Source organism: Thermoascus crustaceus (assembly GCF_041956765.1).
Source record: "Thermoascus crustaceus strain CBS 181.67 unplaced genomic scaffold VTN00scaffold_5, whole genome shotgun sequence".
Classification (NCBI taxonomy): domain Eukaryota; kingdom Fungi; phylum Ascomycota; class Eurotiomycetes; order Eurotiales; family Thermoascaceae; genus Thermoascus; species Thermoascus crustaceus.
The window spans coordinates 2,396,810-2,421,089 of NW_027192531.1; the positions used below are offsets into that span (position 1 = coordinate 2,396,810).

The 24,280-nt window shown below is 49.6% G+C and overlaps 9 protein-coding genes across 9 annotated transcripts; 3 read left to right on the forward strand and 6 right to left on the reverse strand.

Annotated features, from left to right (window-relative positions):
* Nucleotides 1–2: 2 nt before the first annotated feature.
* On the reverse strand, nt 3–5,545 carry VTN00DRAFT_8344 (uncharacterized protein; the record flags this gene model as incomplete). The annotated part of the gene is made up of 10 exons (XM_069435188.1): nt 3–757; nt 812–1,418; nt 1,487–1,527; nt 1,590–1,660; nt 2,300–2,488; nt 2,540–2,718; nt 2,773–3,181; nt 3,239–3,968; nt 4,023–4,760; nt 4,819–5,545. The coding sequence occupies 10 exons, from the start codon at nt 5,543–5,545 to the stop codon at nt 3–5; spliced, it is 4,446 nt and encodes a 1,481-aa protein (XP_069286610.1).
* A 1,552-nt stretch (nt 5,546–7,097) lies between these two features.
* Nucleotides 7,098–8,454, reverse strand: VTN00DRAFT_8345 (uncharacterized protein; the record flags this gene model as incomplete). Its single annotated transcript, XM_069435189.1, has 5 exons — nt 7,098–7,640; nt 7,696–7,767; nt 7,823–7,994; nt 8,053–8,188; nt 8,436–8,454. The coding sequence occupies 5 exons, from the start codon at nt 8,452–8,454 to the stop codon at nt 7,098–7,100; spliced, it is 942 nt and encodes a 313-aa protein (XP_069286611.1).
* Nucleotides 8,455–9,154: 700 nt separating this feature from the next.
* VTN00DRAFT_8346 (uncharacterized protein) lies at nt 9,155–12,695 on the reverse strand (the record flags this gene model as incomplete). Its single annotated transcript, XM_069435190.1, has 6 exons — nt 9,155–9,555; nt 9,610–12,247; nt 12,305–12,397; nt 12,453–12,467; nt 12,526–12,585; nt 12,645–12,695. The coding sequence occupies 6 exons, from the start codon at nt 12,693–12,695 to the stop codon at nt 9,155–9,157; spliced, it is 3,258 nt and encodes a 1,085-aa protein (XP_069286612.1).
* A 692-nt stretch (nt 12,696–13,387) lies between these two features.
* Nucleotides 13,388–13,996, forward strand: VTN00DRAFT_8347 (uncharacterized protein; the record flags this gene model as incomplete). The annotated part of the gene is made up of 1 exon (XM_069435191.1): nt 13,388–13,996. One exon carries the CDS (start codon nt 13,388–13,390, stop codon nt 13,994–13,996), a length of 609 nt encoding a protein of 202 aa, XP_069286613.1.
* A 168-nt stretch (nt 13,997–14,164) lies between these two features.
* VTN00DRAFT_8348 (uncharacterized protein) lies at nt 14,165–16,050 on the reverse strand (the record flags this gene model as incomplete). The annotated part of the gene is made up of 6 exons (XM_069435192.1): nt 14,165–14,257; nt 14,310–14,947; nt 14,996–15,586; nt 15,639–15,847; nt 15,900–15,966; nt 16,026–16,050. The coding sequence occupies 6 exons, from the start codon at nt 16,048–16,050 to the stop codon at nt 14,165–14,167; spliced, it is 1,623 nt and encodes a 540-aa protein (XP_069286614.1).
* Nucleotides 16,051–16,769: 719 nt separating this feature from the next.
* On the reverse strand, nt 16,770–17,344 carry VTN00DRAFT_8349 (uncharacterized protein; the record flags this gene model as incomplete). Its single annotated transcript, XM_069435193.1, has 2 exons — nt 16,770–16,901; nt 16,970–17,344. 2 exons carry the CDS (start codon nt 17,342–17,344, stop codon nt 16,770–16,772), a joined length of 507 nt encoding a protein of 168 aa, XP_069286615.1.
* Nucleotides 17,345–17,666: 322 nt separating this feature from the next.
* VTN00DRAFT_8350 (uncharacterized protein) lies at nt 17,667–19,280 on the forward strand (the record flags this gene model as incomplete). The annotated part of the gene is made up of 2 exons (XM_069435195.1): nt 17,667–17,753; nt 18,702–19,280. 2 exons carry the CDS (start codon nt 17,667–17,669, stop codon nt 19,278–19,280), a joined length of 666 nt encoding a protein of 221 aa, XP_069286616.1.
* A 334-nt stretch (nt 19,281–19,614) lies between these two features.
* Nucleotides 19,615–20,988, reverse strand: VTN00DRAFT_8351 (uncharacterized protein; the record flags this gene model as incomplete). The annotated part of the gene is made up of 4 exons (XM_069435196.1): nt 19,615–19,993; nt 20,058–20,693; nt 20,755–20,802; nt 20,864–20,988. The coding sequence occupies 4 exons, from the start codon at nt 20,986–20,988 to the stop codon at nt 19,615–19,617; spliced, it is 1,188 nt and encodes a 395-aa protein (XP_069286617.1).
* Nucleotides 20,989–21,693: 705 nt separating this feature from the next.
* VTN00DRAFT_8352 (uncharacterized protein) lies at nt 21,694–23,288 on the forward strand (the record flags this gene model as incomplete). The annotated part of the gene is made up of 2 exons (XM_069435197.1): nt 21,694–21,864; nt 21,930–23,288. The coding sequence occupies 2 exons, from the start codon at nt 21,694–21,696 to the stop codon at nt 23,286–23,288; spliced, it is 1,530 nt and encodes a 509-aa protein (XP_069286618.1).
* Between the last annotated feature and the right edge of the window lie 992 nt (nt 23,289–24,280).

Sequence of the window (24,280 nt, forward strand, 5' to 3'; positions counted from 1 at the left end):
TTTCACTCCTTCCTGTTCACCGCAGAGCCCCGATTACGCATCCAGTCGAGGAACTTGTCCTCGTGGAGGTGCTGCTCGTAATTCGGCTCCTCAGGGGTCACCTTCTTACCACACTCAGGGCAGTTCTCAAAAGCAGCTGCCGGGTATGGATGAGACTCGGTACACGTAGTTATATTTCCAGGAACGCATTCTCTCCACTTCTGCTCTGCCGCACGTGTTTGTTCCATGAAGATAGGTCCGGGGGATCTCCCGGCCTTCAAGGAGATCTTGATTGACTCGGCTTGTTGCTTGTATAGGCTTGCAGTGTGAGGATACATCTGACAGAGGTTCAGGATCCGTTTCATGGATGCGTCAGAATAAATGTAGCGGCGAGAGGACCCGTCCACATCTGCAGCTGCCTGGTGAAGACACTGGAAACTGAGCTGAAGGAGTCGGAGTTCGACTTCGAGGCATGGAAGTTTTTTGGATACACAATCCGCAATTGGCTTGTTGAGGTTATCAACGTTGTCCTGTCCATGGACTTTGACGGTGCTGCAAAGGGAGCCGGCAAGGAATTCAACAGGATATGAAGGATCGTTGAACGTCTTTAAAACCTTGACGATTTCAAGGACATCTTTGAGAAAAGCATGACGGGCTCTGCGAAACAGAAGATCAAATCGGAGTTTAAACTGCAGATTGTACGCTGGAATAAGATCTTGGTCCTGATAAAGCTGCACCAGGTAACTAAGATTCTCTTCAGCCGGGATGACAAGGTCCTCTAAGTTGGAATTAAGCGGAAGTCTTGCTAGATGGTTCAAGGGGCACACCATACCTCTGACCGCCGTTATATGATCCTGAACTTCCGTGAGGCCTCTGAAACGTTCAGAAATCAGTTGCCGGTTAGCCGCAAACCCGAGCGGAGATGATCGCAATCCTTGTTTTAGCGAGGGAAAGCTATTCCGAAGCATAACTTCATGGTAAGTGAGTCGCTTCCCAAGTATTCCGATATACTGCGCCATCTTCGTGATGAGCTTGTCCGCGACTTCCGCAAGCCTTGGGACCTCTGTCTGCTTGGCTCTTGCAAGCTTTCCATATTCCGAGCAAGTGAGGTCGATCGTTTTCAGATGACCTCCGGAGAGGGAATTGGCTGATCCCTTCTTTTCTTCAGGGTTGCGGACATTGGAAATCTCTGCATGTGCCTCGAGAGTATCCAGCTCCATATCATAACCACAAGGAAGATTTATGGTCGGAACTGCAAGAGGAGCACCTGTCTCGCATTCGATGCAGTTCCTAGGAGATTTTTTACCACACAACGCAGGAACTTGGTGACCACATTCATCATGATGCACATAGGTGTACTCATTGCAAGGGGGAAAGTACGATGACAGACAGCACAAGACAGACATTTCTTTGCGGTGCTTGCAGCCGTAGGTTGTAATCTGCAGACACGGGTCACAAGGCTGGCTGCATTTATTTTCGCATTTACCGTGGGGACAGCTGCGCTCACACGGATGCTGACAAGGAGGGCAGGGGCTAGTACCGTGGCAGCTGGGGCCGAAAGTACGTTGTCAGAGAATGGACTTTGTAGATTGAGACGAAGAATGACTTACTCGAAAACACACTTGTGGGAGCACGGGAGCTCCTTGTTGCATTTTCCAACACAGGGTAGATGACCAGTTTCCTGGCATCGTGAGCATTTGCCTTTGCACTCGTGGCCGCAGGGGAGTACTGTGGCGCAATTCTCGACGCAAACAGGCTCCTTATCCTTCTCATCACACTTGATGTGAAGCTTATGCCCACAATCCAAGCTTACTTCTTTAACAATAGCATTGCATTTGGGAACAACACCCCAATAGTCGATATCGCAAGTAACGACTCCAACATGGCCACAATCGAGATTAGTCGTTCCTTTCTCGACAGTACACGTACCACAATCTTCACCGCAAGCCTTCTCACAAGGGTGGCCGCAGTCAGGATGAATCTTGTTGCAGGGCTCTTTGCATTTCATGCTGCTCGTCTCATGAAGCTCAGGGGGATGACACCTATCTCGATTAGTTTGAACGGAGATGGGGGAAGTGAGGATCACGCACTTCTCGGTACAGGTGTGTCCACAGAAAAGCTTTGCTCCACAAGTAGTCTCACACGGAGGTATATTATCAAAATCTGATGGCTTTTTGATCTCGAACACGGTGTCACAATGTTTTGGTTCACGGGAACAGGGTGTCATATGAAGGGAGCTGCCAAGTCGACCGCACTCCTTAAAAATGTTTCTACTCCAATTGTCAGTAAAGCCAGTCAAGGCAGATAGGATGTGACTCACATGATGTCTTTCCACATGGGAACTTGCTCCAGGCATTTGGAACTCCCGAAGATATAAAAGCCATCGCGAGCACGGCTACATGCAACATTGATGCGATTCGAGGTCTTTAAGAATCCAGGGCGGTTCTCGACATTGCTACGGACGGTGGAAAGGATAACAATCTTCGCTTCATTGCCCTGAAAGTTATCACTGGTCTTATATTAGTGATCACCACCGGAGACGTCCCGTAGAGGTACTCACATAGTTGAGACGCGGAGCATATCAATCATGTTTACGTCAAGGCGTCCTTCGCTCTCAAGGTCATTTTCCTCCAAAAATCCATCGTCCAGTAAAGTCGCCTTATCTTGATCGCTCAGGTAGAGACTAGCGGTGGAATGCAAGTTTCGCACCAACTGGGCGAGCTGTCCATTGTATGGCGTCTAACTTTGTCAGCACTGTAATCTACCAAGAGACTCATGCTCAAGGAGCCTTACCAGAACAGCGATATCCCCAAGTCCATATGAGTTTGTGTTGATCAGGTAGCGGACAAGTCCGCATACCATCTCCACCTCGAACTGATTGCAGAAAGACTTCGTGGTTCCGGATGATGCTGCTGATTTCTCCTCTGGAGAGTTATGGTCTAGCCAGAAGGTCCTATGTGACAGACCGCCAACTTCAGGGTGAGTGGATGTAGATTGATGATCAACAAGGAAAGGATAAAGCGTCTTCTTAACACAGGCCGAAATATCGGGATGCATTCTGCGCTGGACAGTGAGACGTGAATGAGGCAACGTTCTGATTCCGGAGTTTTGGTCCATTAGTTGTTCGAAAAGCGATTCATCCAGTCGATATTCTTGTCCGTTTTTGGTCTCGAGGGATAAGGACTGCTCGGAAATCTGAGGTCTGTAATTTTGTAGGTTAGTAGATTTTCATACTCTGTAGTTGACAGGGTATTTTTACCTGAGCTGTAGGGGATCCCCAATGAAGATCGCATGCTTCAGAGATGGAAACAGCGTACAGAGCGTGTGAGCTTCCATGACCTCACCTGCCTCCTCACATATGACAACTTCCAGGTTCAGACGCTGTAAGAGATCCCAGTTTGATGCGCACGCCGTCGTAGTCATACCAATCACTTTCTGCTTCTCGAGGCAACGTAAATCAGCAGAGCGACGAGTAGCTTTCAGTTGGCTAACAGCTTCTTGATGCTTGAAGTGGATATCAATAATATTCCGTGCGACTGCCTTCTGGTCTATTTCTTTTGCCCACTTGGCAATCAGCGCCTTTCTCTCCGTAAATGGCAGTTTCCAAATATTTTCTTCAGCCCATTGACTGTTCATTTGTATTTTGGAGATGATATCACAAAGAACATTGGACACGATCTCTGAGTTGGTAAGGGAATTCTTGCCGTCTGGATCGTTCTGGCCCAAGAACGACGCAAACTCCTCAGTCAAACTCATGTCGAAGACTTTGAGATCTCCACCAGAACTCCAAAACACGTAGGGAAATGCACCGGCCTTCCTATCAAGACCTTTTTTATGGAGGCCATCGTCTGGGCGTGCAGCAATCACTAATTGATTAAGGATGGGGTGATAACGTTCGTTGGCTTCGAGGTGCTGTGCAATAGTAAACCACCCAACCCTCTCGGGGGTATTGACAGAGTCGCAAATATCAATTCCATCTGTAGACAAGCCTACTTGGTTGTCAGCTATGCATATGAGAGATAAATGAATTTCCATACACTTACTTCGAACTTCGTGCAGAACCTTACAACGCTCAATTCGCTCTCTCTCCGTGCTCTTCACTGACATAACAAGCGATCTGAGGTTGTACTTAGCTGTCCACTCCTCCTTGCTACCACACCCGAGGCGAGCAATCTGGGTGATGTCTTGGTCAACAAGATCCTTGAGGAACGAGTCCAGCGCGTGGTTCGTCATGCAGACCGCTAGGATTGGTTTCTCGCCGGACTTTCCAGCTGCGAGAATAGCCTTTGTGAGCGCTACTCCGAGGAAGGTTTTGCCTGTTCCCGGCGGTCCTTGGACAAAGGCAATCTCATTCGTAAGTGTCTCGACAAATGCTTCTGCTTGACCTTCATCGAGAGTCGTTTCCGATTTTACGATGTCGAGGAACTTCTTTTTATCTTTAATTAGATCGCGTAACGGATGTTTTTCTGAGTGTGAATTTCCCTCGTTATTCTTCCGTATCGCGTTGCAATCAAGAACAGAGGATTCTTGGTCCACATAAGAAGGAGGGAGCGATCCGATATTCTCTTCTTCGAGATTGCGTGGTGCGAAGTAACGAGTAAACGCAAAGTCGCGGCTCGAAAATTCTTGAATTCTCTTCAGAACAGGGTAGAATCCGCTCAACAGGTGCTTCGGGAACTCAACCAAGACGAATCGACCCGTGTAGATTTTCTGGGCGTAGAAAACCATACGGGTGATGTCTTCTTCACACTCCTTCTGTGCAAAAAGCAACTGTACAGCCGCTATTGAAAGTGTCAGAATCGAGCCATGACTTTTATCAACAGGGTTTAAGAAGCTTACCTCTCACACCATTTCCGCCTCGAATCTCCATCGATTCTGTACACTGAGGTAGGAAGACCTCGAAGAAAGTGGCAGATAGGCTAACGCCGTCATCGTCAAGCCCAACAGCGGCCATCAGCATTCCTTTCTCGAATCTCCCGGATGTAAACATTTTACGTCTCCTCATGCTCTTAGGACAGTTGTAGCTAAACTGAACAAATAGACCCTTACGGTCCTCAAATCGAAGGTCCTCGAATTCGGCCCCCCAGTACATATAGTACCGATTTCCAGCTGGTGTCTCTTGGCAAGGATCGTAGTCCTCTGGGGGTGCATCGGTCGAGCAAAGTTTCTGTGCCGCAACATAGACACAGTCTTTGAGCCGCTCGACATTGTCGTGACGAAGCTGACGGAAAAGGGTGTCTATAATACGTTCAGGTCCACGCTCGAGGAAGTGAGGCTTGTTGAAACGTTTGTAAGGCATATAAGGAGCTCTCAGAGAAAGGATCTCATCCGTAGTGGGTAGGATTCTGATGTCCCTGACGTTGACGAAATCGTTATCGTGTCTGACACCAGCAGCGGACAGACTTCCAGGCCCGTCATTCTCGAAGCACTTTTGGTTCTTTGGAACTGGACGGGGATGGAAGGAGAGGTAGTTGGGGACTGCAGCCATCGTACGAGGTCTCGGACGACCATCTCTGCAGACGACCTCTGAAGGGGGTAGCTCATGAGCACGAATGTTCGTCTCCATGGCTGATGTACCAAAACACGGCAGGATACCGACCACGAAAGAAGAGGATGAGAGGAGATCTCCCTCGATAAGATAATCGATATCCTGAGAGTAGTCTTCGATAACTTGGCTGACGATTGGAAGCAAGAACACAAGACGAAGTGCTCGGTAGACTCACTATCGATAGAAGGGTCACGATGAGTGGTCAATGGTTAGAAGAACGAAGAGAAGGCTTTATTGAGATGAGAATAGGGTAGGGAAGGGGATAACAGGATGGAGAGATGGACGAAGAGATGAGTCCAGAAAGTAGGAAGATGGAGTAATGGAACATAAGGGTGAGATGAGAGGGAGAACGTGAGAAGGAAGGATGCGAGTGACCGTGACCAATACTCGCTGCCACCCTAGAACACAAGGAACAAAGAAATTGGAGGCTGGCACATGAGTCACGTTAGATGCTGCGGGGGGTGGAAGTGGATGTTGAGGTTGGTTCGCATTCACGCAGTCATGCTCAACATCGCTCTCAGTACCTGTTAGGGCTAAGGAGAAAAGGTCAGCGAGCAACCGCCAGAACAACACGGTGTGCAACAGAGGACAACAAAAATTTCAGCAGCTGCGCTTCTGAGTGTATGCTGCTTAACAAGTGGCCTTTTTGCTGTTGTGTTGCCTTAAGAATCACAACTGGGGGTAAAGGCAATCTCGAGGACAAGCGACGGAATGTCTGCCATCTCAACACCGATCGCAGGCAACAGGTTCGGCCAAGCAATATAACTGCATATATCTACTTTATGCTTCTATTGCTTGTTGCCCCATCTCTACATCCCGCTATCTCGGGCAGGAGCGGATTGGAAGTGGTAGCACCCAGAGAAATCATAGCGAGGAAACAATTCACGATCATGAGAAAAGATAATAGCCATAAAGTCGCAAGGATTGAGACGGATAGGCTAGAGTGCAGTCTTAGGAGATTGAAATACTCCTAGGCAATTTCTTTATAGGTTGCTAAGCATTGGCGGTTTGAATAGTAGACCAGAACACGCTCGCACAATTAGGACAAGAGTAACGAAGAAAGGCCAAGATATAGGCTAGACTTATCCTTGGGCGCCAAGAAAAATAATGGCAAATATTAGATTATCTAGCGTTAATCAAGAACCGGGTCATTGCTGATCCTTAACAAACCACCCTCAACACCTAACTTCAATTCAATCCAGAGTTTGCCAAGTCTTGATGGTTGGAAGATGAGACTTTATAGTCAGGCGAGTTTGGACAATCCACAATTATGTAAAAAGACCCCTAGCTCACTCGCGTGCAATTACAAAACGAACTTCAGTCTTAAGACACGGATGAAGGGAAAATGAGGATAGAAAATACACAATCCGATGAACTAGCCTCGGGACTTGCATGAGCGTGACCTTACTGTGGAAAGAATAGTGCTGTTGACGAGGACGAGACATCAAGACTGACGATAGAACAATGGACCTGGGATCGGTAGACAGAGACAGGGCAATGCTGCACGTCTTCAATAAACACGCGAATTAGACAAGTAGAACTATAGGAGCTGTAGGATAAGAAGAAATACCTATTGGGATTTGCTGTCAGGAGCAGCCTTCTTCTTCCGTCCGCGTTTGGGCTTCTCTGCAGGAGTCTCGTCTTCGACAGCCTTGGATTCCTCGGAAGCGGTGGATTTCTTACGACCACGCTTTGGCTTTTCATCGCCGGCCTCTGTTTCTTGTGCAGTAGCAGCTTTACGACCCTTCTTGGAGGGTTTCTCGCTGGCGTCATCCACTTCCTCTGTCTTAGCACCGGCATCAGCGGACTTGCGCTTTCTTCCTCTCGTTTTTGGCTCGGCTTCTTTCTCGGCCTTTTCTTCTGTCTTCTCGTCCGCAGCAGCAGCAGCTTTGGGTGGTCGACCTCTCTTGGCAGCAGGCTTCGTCGGTTTAGGAGACGTCTCAGCTTCTTCGCCATCCTTCTCTTCTGCTGCCGGTTTGGCACGAACATCCCTTTTGGCCTTCTTTGCTGCCGGGGCCTCAGTGCCGTCCTTAGCCTTTCCATCAGCCGCAGGACGGCCGCGCTTCTTTGGCTTCGGACTCTCCTTCTCCGCGTCACTATCAGCATCTTTCGCCTAAAACTTATGTTAGCAGTCGTGGACTGGATACCAATGAACGAAAGGCACTGACCTCAGCTCCAGCCTTCTTTTTCGGCGCACGCTTCCGGAACCCGGTCATTCCAGGTCTGTTCATCTCAAGATCCTTAAGGTCTTTCTCAGCTGGGAACTATTCGGAGGGGGAAAAACATATTTCTTACTCCCTTCCATTCGGAATCGGCGACGTGACCCTGTTCCAGAGCCTCGCGGACCTTTGCCTGGTTCTCGGGGGAGAGCTCTTCGTAGCCATCCAAAGCAGTGTAATCTTTCTCGTCGCCAGCCTCCTCTAGGATTTCCTTGAGGTTTGCGATGATCTTAGGAGTGACACATCCCCTTGCATGAATGTTACCACATAACATGTGGGAATAATACGCCCTTGTGAGAAGCTTACCAGTGCCTCCAGAAGAATGCTTGGATTTTTTCGGTGTCGACCCAAGTACCAAGGCGAAGCTCGCCCTTCATGATCTTGATTTTCTCATCTTTACACTCCTTGTTCTGGCATCCAGCACGACTGGTGGACGCCTCCTCTATCAAGAAGTGTTAGCTTAAATCAACATATCGTAGTAGACAAAGATTTTCTTTTGTATTAATTTGACACAAGATGTAGACATAATAACAGGGAATGAAATGGTTTTAAATCAAAATACAAGGTTTGGAGGTAGGTAGCATGAACAACACGAAACAGGGTATAATAGAGACAATATTTATCTCTAACATCAGAGATATTTCAAGCCATTCAAGACGAGGAAAATGCGCATTAAAGAGAGCTCTTACCCAGGCGATAGGAAGGCATGTTTGGCTAGGTAATGACGCGTTCGTTCCGCTCTTCAAAACGCGACAACAGGCAGGAAGCTTCGGTGAATGCGCCCGACAAAACCAAGGACAACTAGGACCTCTCAAACGAGCAGCAGCTCAAAAAGCTAACAGCTTCAAGGTAAGCGACCAGGATAATCCAATACCTAGGATAGAAGATAGAAGTCGAGATGTAGCTGTTAATGAACGCTGGTCGTTGTTTTGAGTTGGGTAGGGTCTGCGCTGGTCCACGGAAAATCTGAAAGACCAGTGCCGCCAGATGCTCAGGCCACTCGTTACTCCCTACTACAGTAATTATCTCCCAACAAACAAAGATTGTGCTGGAGCGCTCCAAATTTCACCAGACGAAGGAGATTATCCACCAGAGAGCAAGAGCAAAGGAATTATTGTTCTATAGTTATCACTGTGGTGATTGGGACTGTCGGCCCATTTTGAGGGCGAATGGAAATGCAAAAGGAACGGGCGATAGAAAGCCAAAGCTTAGCGACAAAAATTATTCAATTTGGCCAATACTATGTTAAATATGTTAACTTGCTATTAGTGATTAAAAATGGATTAATGAATTGCGCTAATACAAATTCCGAAGCCATCTTAAGCAACATTGAACTTGAACCGCCGCCGTAGGTAACCATCCCAACTGACTTGCTCTACAGGCCAAGTCCATAGTCACTACGCGAAAGTTACTGCGACTCGCTACTATTCGCAGCAGCAGATAGTATCTTTTTCAGAGCAGTAATGTGCTTCCGAAGCATAACCACTGCTCCTAGACTGAGACGAGAGACGAATGGAGACGCCACCGTCCCTCCTTTCGCAGTACCGTTGTCAGATGTGGAATTGTGATGCTCAATCATAGCGTCGGCCTCTGTAATCGCCTTCTTGAGCAGCTGGGGTCGTTCCGATTCTCCATTTCCCGCTGGTCCCGGGAGGTAATGCCATACCAAGACATCCTCGAAGCTGGGAATAGAATTTTCCAGTGCATGTTTGATAAAGCTTCGGGTCATGACAAAGGCCTTCTCCGTATACTGAGTGGATTCTATTCGACTGTCGCCCTCTGATGCAAACGCTTCGAAACCTGCCTCGTCTAAACAATGTATTAGCAAACACTAATGAAACTGGAGTACCAGGTGAGACGTACTGTAAAACGGGTCCTTAACCAGCACCAGACCCATAATAGAAACCAAGATCTGCAGAACGGTAGACCTTGAAGGATTCCAATTTTCGTCGGGGTTCTTCGGTGGCCAGGTTCCAAGAATGCTGAGGCAGATCTTTCCATCCTCGTACATATTGGGGTTTATTCTACCCATACCGTTGGTCCAGGAATGGAAGAATGTAGCCGGAGGTAAGTTGGGGAAGTTTTCGTCAAAGTGGAGATCGATAACGAAAGGGGCATGCTCGTAAGGTGTGCCTTGAGGCCCAATTATAACAACTCGTAGAAGGTCAATTCTTGATTCCCAGGTCCGTGCATAGATACCCTGAGGTAACGAAGACTCAAGAATCTGGTATTCTTTCCGGATTCGTCGAAGACGCTGTATGTTTGCTTCTGAGGTGTGTGTGCGAAGGAAATGATGATTAGAAGGAGGCAATGTGTCCAAAATTGCGAAATTTGGAGGACACGAAGTAGGTTGTTGGGCATTCAGAATGGCCAGTCCGTTGTTAGGAAGTGCGGTACGATCAGTCTCGTCGACCTTAGGCTCTTCTCCCACGTTTGAATCGGGCCGATCGGCCACTTTTATCTCTGTGACTTCAGGCTCATTAATGCCATCATCAATGTCATCATTTTCGTCCTCCGTCATCCACATTTCGTCACCGCTATCCATATCAAGTCGTTGGCCGCCTTCATACTCAATTGTCCTTATGATGGGCCTGTCATCAGGTTCATAAAATTCGAATTCGTCGTCATCCATCGGGTCTGATGGCCCACTGGGGGCTGTAGCATCGTCGTCGAGGACCATCAAAATCTTTTCGAGAGGGACACGGACATCACGACACTCCTGGAGTCCTGCGAGTCGAACGGTGATGGTGCCATCAATGTCCAGAGATATAATGTGTCCGATCCAGTCAATTGGGTGACTAAGACTGAAATCGTCCCTGCGCACACTATGTCGCGGTGGTAAAGGGGTCTGATCGGTATCCACGGAGTTTTTGAACCAATCCAATTCAACAAGCACACTCTTCAAGTGGTCGAGGTACATGTTCGTCTGGGTAAAGTTTGCTGGGAATAAGTAACTCAGAAGACAGGGCCCAGCCCCTGTTGGTGAAGGATGTGAAGGTGTCTGTGGTATATTTGATTGATGGATTTTCTCCGGGACCAATAGGACCATTTCGCCCCTCGATTTGACCAAGCCAGGATGAGTAGTCAACTCGTACATGGAAACATCCGTAATCTCATCCCCAAGATCACCCAGGACAGAGGATGGTTTTAAGACGTTCCCGTTATGAAGCAGTTCAACTTTAGGATCTCTGTACCAACGAACGGAAGCAATCCGTTCCTTGCTGTTGACAGATTGTACAACACCTATTTTCTTCGGCCGGAGGAGAAGGCGGCTTCGAAGAGGATCGGCAGGAAAATCTAGCGGTCCAGGGCTATTGCGAGGAGTATTTGCAATCGTCTCAGTCTCAATCTCTTCCTTCAGAGTGACCAACTCTCCTGGCCAAACCTCGTTCTCGAGGCCCGAAAACTTATGTAAAGAAGTAGCTGGTTCTGTAGTGACACTCAGATCCTGCCATTGAATGGTAACTTGCGTCTTGCAGGAGACGACTTTGAAGATGTTGAGATCATGTCCAAACGTTTGATCCTTGGGAATTCGATCAAACTGTGGATATTTCACGGCAGCGCCCGCTGGGTCTCGAAACCGGACCCTGTCTCCAATAGTGAGATATGAACCGCACTTGACATTTCGCTCTTGTGAGTTTCTAGGTAGTCTCCCATAATTGTAAGTTATGGCTTGCCCTTGTAATGTAGAGGCTCTGATCACCTCGCTAGTTGGGCCAAAGAAAGGAAGTCCCACACTGAAAATATTCGAGCACAGCCAATCCACATGCACATCCATCGCTGGCGTAGCTAGGACATGTCCTTCAGGGTCCTGCATGTCGGTCCATGCACCTGAAATCCACTCGCCTCGTCTCAGATTTTTATGTGTTGTCTTGACAAATTGCCCCGCATACAAGGTCTCTGACGGTATTGTCATGTCAATGTCGTCGCCTGCTGGCGCATCCAATCTGGTCGGAAGGGTTTCGTGACCGCTAGGAAGGGAGACGATAGGTTTGTTGCCAATGGAGAGGGGAAGCTCAAGGACATAAGGGTTCAACGGGGACACCACTGATTTGTTGGCCTGCATTAATACAACATCCCGATCAACTTGCTGAATGATTCCAACTTTCTGGCGGTAAATGATATAGTCGCCTTCCCGAAATTCATCGGAATCCATTAGCTCTTCGGCAGGTATATCGTGGAGTAATGGAGGCGCCTCATGCGTACTGCTGTCCACGTCGTGCTGGTCCGCAGACGATCCGGAACGGCTCGGAGGTTTTTCTGAGAATCGTAGAGCACCATATTCTCCTGTATTTGGATCGATAGACCTAAATGCAATAGGTTCGAGAGTACATTTAGTGGACGTGCTGATGACCGTGCCGCTGACTGTATCTCTTGGATGCCGTTTGACGATATGGCCTATCTCCAATGGTCGATCGACGAGTTCAAGGTCGTCCTCGTGGACGAGCGAATTCCCTTGCGTTGGCTCGCTGAAAGCAACATAAACGTATCCTTTCCCTGGCTGCGATGAGCAGTCAGCTATATCCTTGTATCTACCTTATCTCCGCCAGCTACCTACCACGCCGGTATCCAAAAATTCCATCAGCTCCTTCTCGGGTACAGGGACATGCGACACAATCAGGCTCTCTTCCAGGGGCTCGTGAGTTTCGACCTTAGGTAGAAGTCAACTTCGTGAAGCGGTCTAAAAGAAAGCGCCAAGGGCATACATCGTAGAATGTCCTCTATAGCGTGTCAGAGAGCGTTTCAATATGGCTACTTCCCAGCTTCCACCGTACTTACATCCACGATCCCCACCATTGAACGGTCAGATTTCAAGACACAGATATCATCGGGGTAGAACTAAATCAAACTTAGAGTCAGGAACGTCTTCATATCTTGTTTAGTTGGTTTGCGCTGACCTTCCTTTGCTGACTATCCGGCAGGGAAGAGGCAGCTTCCGTGGAAGCCATCGTGATAGCTGATGCGGGGTTCAGACAAGTTCAAGAGGGACAGCCGGACTAGACTCGCAGAGTCACGGCGGAGTTGTAAGGGAGAACATACGACGCGGAGCGCGTAGTTGGTCAAAGGAGATAAATATGATAAGACTGGTTCGGTTGCGTTGAGAGAGAAGCTTGGAGATCGAAGGCTCGCCGCGCCGGTTTCGTTACAAGTAATACGTAGCTTTAAAGATGTACAAACATACAGCACCTTGGCTACAAGCTCTTTGTTGGTCCATGCTTAGTCACACTGCATCTTTAGAATCCACAGACTCCAGAAGACATCTATATACAGGCAGAGAAGCGGACAAATTGTTTTCTAAAGCTCCTTGGGCTTGGTGTTACCAGGTGGGGATACGTAGTAGGGCAACATTTTTCCCGGCCGCAACTAAGCCGTCTCCTTCGCTCATCGCCATCGAGCCCCATCCGAAGCAACATATTCGCATAACGATTCCTATTGCTGTCGCTTCGGCACTTAATTGCCGCTCTAGGCTGTCTGATCACATATCAGACTCTGGAGCTCATCTGAACGGCATCCGGCGGTTCCAATACCCGTTGTCCAGACTACGTCAGCCTGTCGTGCTTTGCGACTGCCCATCCCTCCAACCCGACCAGCTTCGACGGCCGTCCGGTCGCTCTGTACTGCGAACAACCGCGTCTTCAAGATGTCTGAGCCAATTCCTGAATCTGTTCCTACAAGCGCAGACCCGCGCAGCAAGCGGCCGCTAAAGCGACGCGCTCTTACACCAGTTGCCGAACAAGCGACGCAAATCGAATCCCTCTTCAGAGATCCAACCAAGGAAATCCAGATCCCTGAGCCTTCCAAACCGCGCACGAGCGCCTCTCTCCCTCCTCCACCTGAGATCGTCGCAAATGTTCAAGGATCTTCGGCCGGAGCGGGCTCCGGCGAATTTCACGTCTACAAGGCGAGCCGCCGACGGGAGTATGAGCGCCTGAGGCTGATGGAAGAAGAGGTCAAGCGGGAAAAGGCGGACGAAGAGTTTGAGAGGAAGAGGGAGGAAACAAAGCGCAAAGACGAAGAGAAGACAGAGAAAAATCGAAAGAAGAGGGAGAAGAGAAGGGCTGCAAAGAGCCGAAGGCTGGCTGGCAGCAACGGAGATGAGGAAATGAAAGTCGACAAACCGCCTACGAAAACAGTTGGACCTGCCAGTACAAGTGAAGGCGTACCTAGCCATGGGGATCAGGTACCGCCCGCGGATAAACTGGAGACGGCCCACGAGGAACCTGGCGTTATAATCCACGAGGAAGATTGATTGCTGGGTCGACAATAAGGGGAAAGAGAACTAGACCGCTTCGGAATTTGTAATACTAGAAGTGTAAACTGTATCGAGATACCCATTTACTTTAATCTAGAATATTCATACAAATCAGATGCAATCGTATAACATTATGTAGGCACTTCTACTGTTAATATCCTCTTATTAATCTTCACCGGCAGCAGCATGTCCCGCGCCGGCCTGTTGCGCGGACTTGGCACTGCAGATATCGTCAACGCGAAGGAGCAGACATGCAGACTGTAACAATGGTCAGCAAGCGTCCAGATCTTTAGGGGGGAGTAAAACCTACCTCAACCGCCGTCTTTATACTTTGCAGCTTGACTGCTTCAGGCTCCCACACGCCGTACTCCTTCATATCGACCAAAGCGCCTGTGTCGCCATCAACACCCCAAGAGGTATGGCCCTCCACGTGCTTGGCCCTCATACGGGTAAGAACACGGATGGGGCTGGCACCGGCGTTCTGCACCAGGGTTCTCGGAATAACCTCCATGGCATCAGCCACGGCCTTGTACGGCCACTGCTGAACGCCTTCAACAGACTTGGCCAACTGGCTAAGCTTGACAGAAACCGCCATTTCTGTAGCGCCGCCTCCAGGAGAGAGTCGGGGGTGGAAGATGACATTCCTGGCAACCGACATAGCATCCTGGAGGTTCCGTTCGATCTCATTCAGGATATCCTTCGAAGGGCCTCTCAAGAGTATCGTGCAAGCTTTCGGGTTCTTGCATTTTCTCATGAAAGTGAAGTATTCGTCACCAATCTTCTCAATTTCGAACAGTCCACACTGTGTTCCAACATCAGATTCCTGAAGGTCATCGACGCGGTTTACAATGGTAGCACCAGTAGCGCGGGCGATTCGGTTGTTGTCCGTCTTCCTTACGCGGCGCAGAGCCGTGACGTTGTGCTTCATCAGGAAGTGTTGGGCGAGATCTGTAGGAGTCAGTGAGCGATCTACAGCATATAGAATAAGAAACTTACCCGATACACCCTTCTCAGTGATGACAACGTCGGGCTTGAAAGCCAAGATGGCATCACACATGTGCTTGACCTGCTCTTCCTCGATTTCCAGGATGCGGTTCCAGTCATCCTCCTTAGTGATCTCAATGTTCGTCTGGGACTCTCCCTTCTTATACTCCAGCGGACAGTCAAGCAAGATGATCCTGGGGTTCTCTATTCTCCTCCGCATCTTTGGGTGCGTGATATCTTTGTTGATCATCACTCCGTCGATAACTTCACTGTCCTCGATCTCTCCTCCGGGAATCTTCTCAACACGAGCGTATCGCTTGATATCGACCTCCTTCTTTCCACCACCGACGTCGAAGGAAACTGTCCTCACGGCCTTCAGGGCAAGGCTGCACATGAGCTCTGACCATCTTGCGACGAACTTGGTTCCAATGGAGGACTGGATAAGGTTATACATGGCTTTGTCGTCGTCAATGTTGACTGGCACCGAAATCTCCTCGACAATGGCGAGTGCATCCGTGAGAGCGCGTTTGAAAGCGGAAATGATGACGACAGGGTGGATGTTGCGTTCGAGCTGAGGAAGAGCCTGGGCAAGGATCTCACCAGCTAATAGAAAGTTAGATCTATAAAGGATCAATAGGATGAGAAAGATGCGTACCAAGTATAATAACTGTGGTCGTCCCGTCTCCAACTTCCTCATCTTGCGTCCGGCTAAGCTCGATCATGCTCTTCGCGGCAGGGTGGGAAACCTCGATCTCTCGGAGAATAGCGTGGCCGTCGTTGGTCAAGACAATACCACCCATAGGATCAAGGAGCATCTTCAGCATAGCTTTGGGTCCAAGGCAAGACCGAATAATGTCCGCAACACTGCAACCATTATGTTAGAGCCCGGAAGCTGTAGTTTTTGGGTCCCACCCACGTCTTTGCAGCTGTAATGTTGGACAGCTGAGCTCTTCTGCCGACCTGCCTGTCCCCATTTTGGGTATCTGGGCGCACGTTAGCAATGTCGACCGTCACTTCATACAATGTTGAGCGGGGTGCGCACTCATTACCACCACCGGAGCCTGCATGTTGGCGGTGTGGAGAAGATAGGTCTGGTCTAAGGTGCAAAGAGGATTGCGTGGACGAACCCCAAAACAGGAGAATACCTTTCGAAGACGAAGAAGACGTTGAGAGAGTGATGGGCACGTCTGCAGACGCTCGATGTGGTGCTCTGGCGCGCGTCACTCACTATCAAATTTCCAGCGAAGCTTGAAGTGGGATTGCTTCTCCAACCATTAGCTAAACTGCTTTGGCGCTAGTGCGGACCCGGAGCTTCTCCCGAGGTCGGCCAACTCCGATGTCCAACCTCAATTCTAGACTCTACGGAAGGTCTTTTACGACAGATGAAAAGTGACGAGCGATTACATATATTATGTCAGATTTTGTTTGATCTGGTGGCCCTACAATTTGCTAAATTCAGGAGCCAACAATGATATGCCTTTCCTGGCATCTCCCATGCCTTTCACCGTTGATCATCCTCGAAATGCATTCTATTTGTCTTCAGCACCGTGGAATTAGCAGTGGATCTTTAGTACTATGAGAATAATCTTACTTTTTTCAAATTTTTTGGAAGACTCCGCTTAGCCTCTGCAAGCTTTTCCGAACGTGGCCACGAACGCTTGAGACGAAGGAGGTGTTTTTTCGGAAAAGAGAGCCCCCCTGGGTGTTCTGCCTGCGTGGCGGCCTCCTTTCTGCTTCCGAACGGAATACGAACGGGGAATATACACTCCTCTCATTGTCAGATAAATCAGGTCTCAGTGGTTCTAGGCCTATAGGAGTCTTGCGATACTCTCCAACCGAGGTGCCACGGCTTCTTTTGAATTGGTGTCCCGAGAATAGGCTCTGCATTCTCTGATCTTGCCTCACCATAGCTCCGCGGCTATAGTACGATCCAGCATGTCCTGATATTGAGGGTATCGCAGTTGTACTTTGCGTTCTTGCACGTACAATTGGGTCCATATATCCTCCAGCGTACACTCCAAGGTCACTACGCTCTGCCAGCAGCTGTGGCATTGGGGTATAGTGATTGTGGTATCCAACTGTTTGCTGAACCGAGACAGGTCGTTTCCGCTTCCGTACTTTGAGATCTGGATTCTCTTTTGATAATCGCTTAAATCGCTCCCATTGGATATCTCGCATGTGTTTCTGGAGGTGTGGAGGCAGCTCAGCCATGGCCTCTTCATCCAACTCGAAGATCACTTCTTCTTCATCGCTCATGAATTTTTCTGATCCAGATAGACTGCTGTACCACGTGTCTGTGCTGTTCCTCCAAAGAATATTTTGAACATCCAGCCGTCCTCCTGAGAGGTGGTGATCCGTCATGGTGGATATCACAAGGAATATCAAATGGCCGTGGACTGAAAGCCAATCTTTGAACTAATGCTATTGAGCCAAACAGGGAGACGCGTTAGCATGGTGGCAAGATTCACCTCAACGCGTTCCACTAGGACGCGTCGTCTATTGTTAAACGGGAACAAAGCCAACTGTGCGCAGGAGATAGTGTATCCATTAACCTACCTGAAATAGCTTTGCAAGCAACTTCTGGATATCTGATCGAGATGCAGTGTCAGCTGTGGGATGGAGTTGTCTCTGTCTGCAAGGGAAGCTGGATAAAGTGTTTCCGTTCTCTGGGAAACAGTCAGAGATGTTGTGCCCCAACCCGGGGTCCGCTGCTTGCTACCCGTTCACGTTGGAATATGCACTCAAATCGCTAGATGTTGTCCCTGCTGAGGTACCGGATATGGTTTTGCACCCCATGTCAAGCTTTACAGAATTGGAGATCAGTGGCATTCATTCAGTCGGGGATGTTCAATATCTACTTCCAACGCCTCACCGAACCCATTGCACGTGGGATGTCGATGATCAGATTTTGCACCTTTACTGGATATTACAGCTATGCCTAATCTCCTTTCTCGTACAATTAACATGCCTTTGAAGAAGACTGCTGCTGTACCTTGTATGGAAGTCAAGTTTGTTCAGCTTCGACTCCTCCGTTACCAATTCAATGATGCAGAAAGGCTGATCACTCGAAGAATGGAATAGAAGATCGTCTAATTCCTGAGCTTACCGTCAACTTCCCGCAGCTCATAGCCGTAGAAGATACGGTTCCGAGATCTACCTTCATAGAATATGCAGCCCAAATAGCGGACAGCCGAAGGGAGATACACGAACATCATCGGAAAAAATACCTCGAATTTATGAAACTGGATGTCACAACCTTGAACAGAAGAGATTGTAGAAATCACCCACGAGAGATGACCAACGGTCCAGTTAGGCATGCAATGTCACCGTCAACGGTGACTAACTTCCATTCTCTTCTGATAGTTGGTTAATCGTTGACGCGAGAAACCTACAGAAAGGTTATTAAATTGCTATCTACCACCAGGAGAGGTATATAGTGGCATATTCCGCTTGGAGGGAAAAGTCCATCGACACCCTGTATCGGGTTATTGCTTCACTAATGGATCTTCTATCGAAGAAACCCATATATCACAGGATCAAAAATGCAGAGGACTGTTCTACGGACTTTCTTTCTTTCTCTCACTCTCCACGCTGACTACAGGCAATACGCACAGTGAGCAGGGGCGGAGTCCTACTACAGAGTTGTCACTACTAATCTGTTCGATCACTCATTCATCCATTCACAACGTCCGGGGCCGGTTATGTCTGACACAAACAGGAAAGGGATACTCCCGACGCAACTGCCACCGCCCCGGGAGGACATGGGGAAGTTGAAGAAAGCGGGACAGAAGCGGGCACTCCCAGCACCGCCACCCTGAACTTCGAAAACGATAGCACATACACCTTCGCAAACTTGAGTTTCAGGGACAATGTCGGAGATGGGGACGGGTACCACCAGGACAACGACGGGGACGAAGACACACACAGCGTCTCCTACGAAAACATCTCCGTCCCCACGCTCCCAAGTGCTGGCTATGATGACGAGGCAGCCGAACTCAATGAATATGAATATAGCTTGACGTACCAGAGTGCAAGTGATGAGCATCGTCTCTGGGACTCCGAGTCGAATGAGTTTGATGAGTACCGCCAGGCTCGTGTTCCCAAGACTGGGACCTTTCCTGATTGCTGGGAGTGCGAGAAGGAGCTCGATGAGTTCCCGCCCACGGTTTGCAATGAGTGGGTTGCCGAATTAGATAAGGTGTGCAAATGTGACATGAAGTTTACTGGACCGAAGATCTTCAGACGGATATGGGGGTTTGATAATGCAGTTGAGAGTTATCAAATTATTTATTTTTGAGTACGGATACCCAAGTATTTAGACAAACTGGTGTGAAGAGGAATTTAAGTGTCTCAACTCGGAATGTTTTACCATCGCAGCAGTTCTGGGTATTATATATAAGATAAATGATAGTATGAATAGCGTAAAGTGGTGCAAGAGCATATCCAGAGAGGGCGGGATGGTTCCATCCCGTGACGAGTCCCCAAAATGATCCAACGATGATGGGTTATTCTTATTGTACATACAAAGTAAAAGTCAGATTTTGCCTCCCCAGTGTTATATGGTCCCACATCCTCATATCCAATCCGTTACACTCGTAGATAGGTATATATATATATATTTCAAACAGAAATCAAAACTCCCGGCTCTCCCCAATATTGCAGACATCAAAGACCCCAGTCTCAGGTATATTATGCTTCTTCAGCGCCTCCTTGAGCTTCTTCGGAGGCTCCAGTACGTCCTCCTCCGTTAGCACCCAGGTTCCCCAGTGCATGCCAAGCGCTCTCTTGCACTTGGTATCCTGGAAAATGTTCACGGCGTCATGGGGGTCCGCGTGCATGGGACTCATGATCCATCGGGGGTCGTATGCCCCGATCGGTATCAGACCTAGGTCGAATGGGCCCCTGAATTCACCGATCTGCGCGAATGCGGGACATATAGGGTAGTTGTGGTCTGGGCCATGGTCGTCCGTTTCCTTGGGGAGCTCCGGGACTGCTCTGTAGCCGGTGTCTCTGTAGAATAAATATGGTTAGACAATGGTGGCATGTCATAAACTCTTGAGAGGGAACTTCATACCCCGCGAAGTAGACCTTCCATCCACTTGACTCGACGCACCAAGATGCCCAAAGCGTCTTCGACCTGTCGAAAATCCCACGATTGCTGGTATGTTGGCAGGGCAAGCAGCTAATCCGGGCCAAAATATCAGCGCTCGTCGACTGGGATTCTTCAGTCGTCTCCACTTCCGTGGCTGCTGACTTCTCAGGTGACAGAGTCATATCACGCTCTTCCCACCAGTCCAGTTCAGTCACGTTGTGAATTCCTGAGTCGACAAACCACTTCTTATTTCCCAAAGGAGCAAAGAATTGACAGTTCGGGTGTTTCTTGGCGATTTCCTTCACGGTAGGGTATGACAGGTGATCGTAATGGTTATGCGAAATCACCACAGCGTCGATCATTGGGATGTCACTGATCTTACAGGGCATCTCCGTGTAACGCTTGGGACCCAGCCAAGAGAGTGGAGAGCAGCGATCCTCGAACACAGGATCGAATAAGACTCGCAGACCACTCGGAAACTCAACGTAGTAACATGCATGTCCTAGCCATGTGGCTCTTAGTTTTGATGTTTCTCTGCCAGGGAGAAACTCGGGAGTTTGCACAGGAACCGTTGGTGGAGTGGTATCCGGGACATTGGCCTGTCCCGTCAACCGACGGCTACAGACAAGGTCCGTTAACATTGATGAGATATAGATCATAGGTTTCTATAAAGACTCACTATATCAAACTCCTCAGGACCCTCAAGGGCTGGAGATCTCTCCAGGAGCTGCAAGGCTGGTTCAGTACACCTCTCTCTCTTCACTAGTGTGAAGCAGTGCATTACTCACTCCCAAGGGTTCCTGTATCCCACCTTGAGGTGGTGACTCTTCTGCGCAGCATCCTCTGGGGTGGCCGCCACTGGAGAGGCGGATATGGTCGCCACATATAAGACAGCGGTGGTTGAGGAACCCATATTGCGTCGTCCGAGAAGCGGAATCGAAGCAGGAGTTGTCCTAGCTTGATGTCGAAAGAAAAAGAGACGCCGGAGGAAGGCCCTCATCTGTCGAGAGCTCGAGGGGCCCTGTTCTAAGGTCTCCAGCACTACTGGCACCGCACGTTCCAGCTGGGGATGACTTTTTTAGGCCGGCAGCAGATCCTGTCGCCGGCACTTCTGCAATTGCGAGCTCCAAGCCTCCCAAGGGAGCAGGATTTTTCGTAGGACCTGCAGGACCCGGGATTATCGTCTGTTAGCCTGCGATTGAGGCCGTTAACTCCGAAATACGCGATCTCACGTGGCGGACCAAAACGGCCTTCGAGCTCGTCCTACGCGGAGGCCGAGTCGGTCGAACTGCGCCCACGGACGCGGGCGCGGGAATGTGGGGGCATCTGGGGCCGCGCAGGGGGGCATAGGCATTGCAGGGTTAACATCAAAGAAGCATCAGGAAGCACATTTTGGTCTGCAGAGCTCTGCACTGCATATAGGACGAGCAGAAGTAGCTATTATAACCAGGCCAGAGAACCAGCGACCGCTCTTGTCCGGCTCAGCAATCATGCGAGGTTCCTCCCGCGCGGACTCCGGGCACCCGTGGGCGAGCTCGCTCGGTCCGTGGTAACTCCGATGTCCGATAATCAGATAGCAGATAGGAAAAAGCGTTTGAGCAACTGAGCTTGCTGTGCGATGCAACACGCACCTTCGGGTATGGAGCCTGATGGACAAGTGAAGGCTCAAGGGACACCGTCCCCCAGTGACCTGATCCAGCAAAGGAGGGACGCAGCGCAGGCCGTACTGCAGTCCAGCGGAGATGGCGGGATTTTCTCTCAGCTCTCCAACAACCCGTTCTTCACGGCGGTAGGTGACGTCCTGACCTTGCACAAAGAGCTGCAGACGGAAGACTAATTGGAATCAACCCCTAGGGTTTTGGTCTCGCCGGTCTAGGAGCTGCTCTTGGCCTGGCACAGAAAGGACTCAAGCATGGCGCCGCCCTTCTCCGCAGACGGATGTTAGTCGATGTCGAGATCAATATCAAGGATGACTCGTACGCCTGGTTTCTGCACTGGATGACCCTATACCAGCAGTCACAGCTCAACGGAGCTCGAACGGGAGCTAGCAAGGCTGGTTTCATGGACTCTCTGCTCCAGAAGTTGACACCGGGGATGCGGCACCTGTCGATCCAGACGCAGAAGGTAGAGCATGCGAACGGGGCCATACATACACATTTCTCTCTGATCCCTGGTCCAGGGAGACATGTACTGCGCTACAAGAACGCCTTCATCTTCGTGAACCGGGTCCGCGAGTCGAAGTCCCGGGACCACCAGACTGGCCGACCCTGGGAGACGGTCACTCTGACTACTCTCTACGCGCACCGCCACATCTTCGAGGACCTGTTTACTGAGGCTCATGCCTACGCTGTCAAGTCGCACGAGGGCAAAACGTCCATATATAACAGCTGGGGTACGGAGTGGCGGCAGTTTGGACAGCCCCGACGGAAGCGGCCCCTCGACTCCGTTATCCTGGACGAGGGCGTCAAGGAGCGGATTGTAGAGGATGTCAAAGACTTCCTTGCCAGCTCACAGTGGTATCATGATCGGGGAATCCCTTACCGGAGAGGTTACTTGCTCTACGGGCCGCCGGGAACCGGTAAGAGTTCGTTTATTCAGGCGCTGGCTGGAGAGCTCGACTATGATATCGCCATCCTGAATCTCAGCGAACGCGGGTTAACAGACGATCGACTCAATCACTTGCTCACCATCATTCCTAACCGCACCCTTGTTCTGCTTGAAGATGTCGACGCAGCCTTCTCAAACCGGCGTGTCCAGACAGATGCCGACGGCTACCGTGGCGCCAACGTCACGTTCTCCGGTCTCCTTAACGCCCTCGATGGCGTTGCCAGCGCAGAGGAGCGCATCATCTTCCTGACAACGAACCACGTCGAGCGACTCGACGAGGCCCTCATCCGTCCAGGACGTGTCGACATGACGGTCCGTCTGGGCGAAGCCACCCGATACCAGGTTGCCTACCTGTGGGACCGGTTTTACGGCGAATTTGACAAAGACGGAACCTACAGGCAGGCCTTCCTCAAGCGGCTGGAGGAGCTGGGTCTCATCGAGGATGAGAACGGCCACAAGCCCGACCGGTCCAGGAACACCAGCACCGCGGCGCTGCAGGGCCTGTTCCTGTACAACAAGGGAGACATGGAGGGTGCAATTGCCATGGCAGAGGGTCTTGTGCAGAGTGTGCATGAGCAGGCGGCTGAGGCTGAGGCTAGGCAGTAGGCAAGAGTCGGATATGTTTATGTACCATATATATCCCTCATAGATCTGAAAAATGTCTTACGACTAATGTCATGATATAAGGTCCCATCTAATGAGTTTCTTCACGTAGTTCTAGGACGTCTCTTGAGAGCTGCCTGTGGAAGCGTCTTGGGTTGCACCGGTGTCTTCGACGTAGCGATGAAATAATTGAGCAAATAGAAAGGTTGAAACTTCGGAATCGATAGGCTCGATTGAATTGGACTAAAGACATATATCGAATACTAAGTCAAGCGGTGAAGAAGGAATCTATCGAGCAGCGGATTATAGCCACGATTTCTACATATAATTTCCCTTCTTTCATGACCTTAGAATGCTCTAGAATATCATGCTAATCCTTTGACCTTCTACGCATAGGTTGCACCATCCCGAGATCTTTTCGTCCTCCATATAAAGAGATTGGTATCTCGCTTCCATGGAGAGATATCCGAGACTTCCAGATACGGGTATGCGAGGTCCCTGCCCTGGACCCTGGTGGACCTACGGAAAAAAAGTGGTCACCAAGCTGGCCTAAGAACCGCAGTATCCAACACGTAGCCTCAGAACTCATGCGTGGCAGAATACTTCACTTCTTGGCTCCGCTCTGGGCGCCGAGTTCCGCGTGTATATGGGATTGGCTGCTGCCTGCATCAAAGTAAACATGGACGGGCGATTAGCGTACCTGCCTAGTAATTAGATACACCTCGCAACCTCAGTTGCAGCCAACCGTTGCGGCTTTTGGATCTCGCTAAATTGCGGCATTCACTTCTGGCCAGATTCCTGGTTGATTTCTTCGTCTGTAGCGATTCGATATTTTTTAACGTCGAGAAATCAACGAGATACGATTTACGAGGTGTTTAGGCGACGTATCGCTCGAAGAGGAAGTAAGTCGGTCTTGCTCATAGACTCACTGCATACTTAACTTGCCTGAAAATACAGCGGAGAATAACAGATACCGATAGATCTCAAGAAAGGAT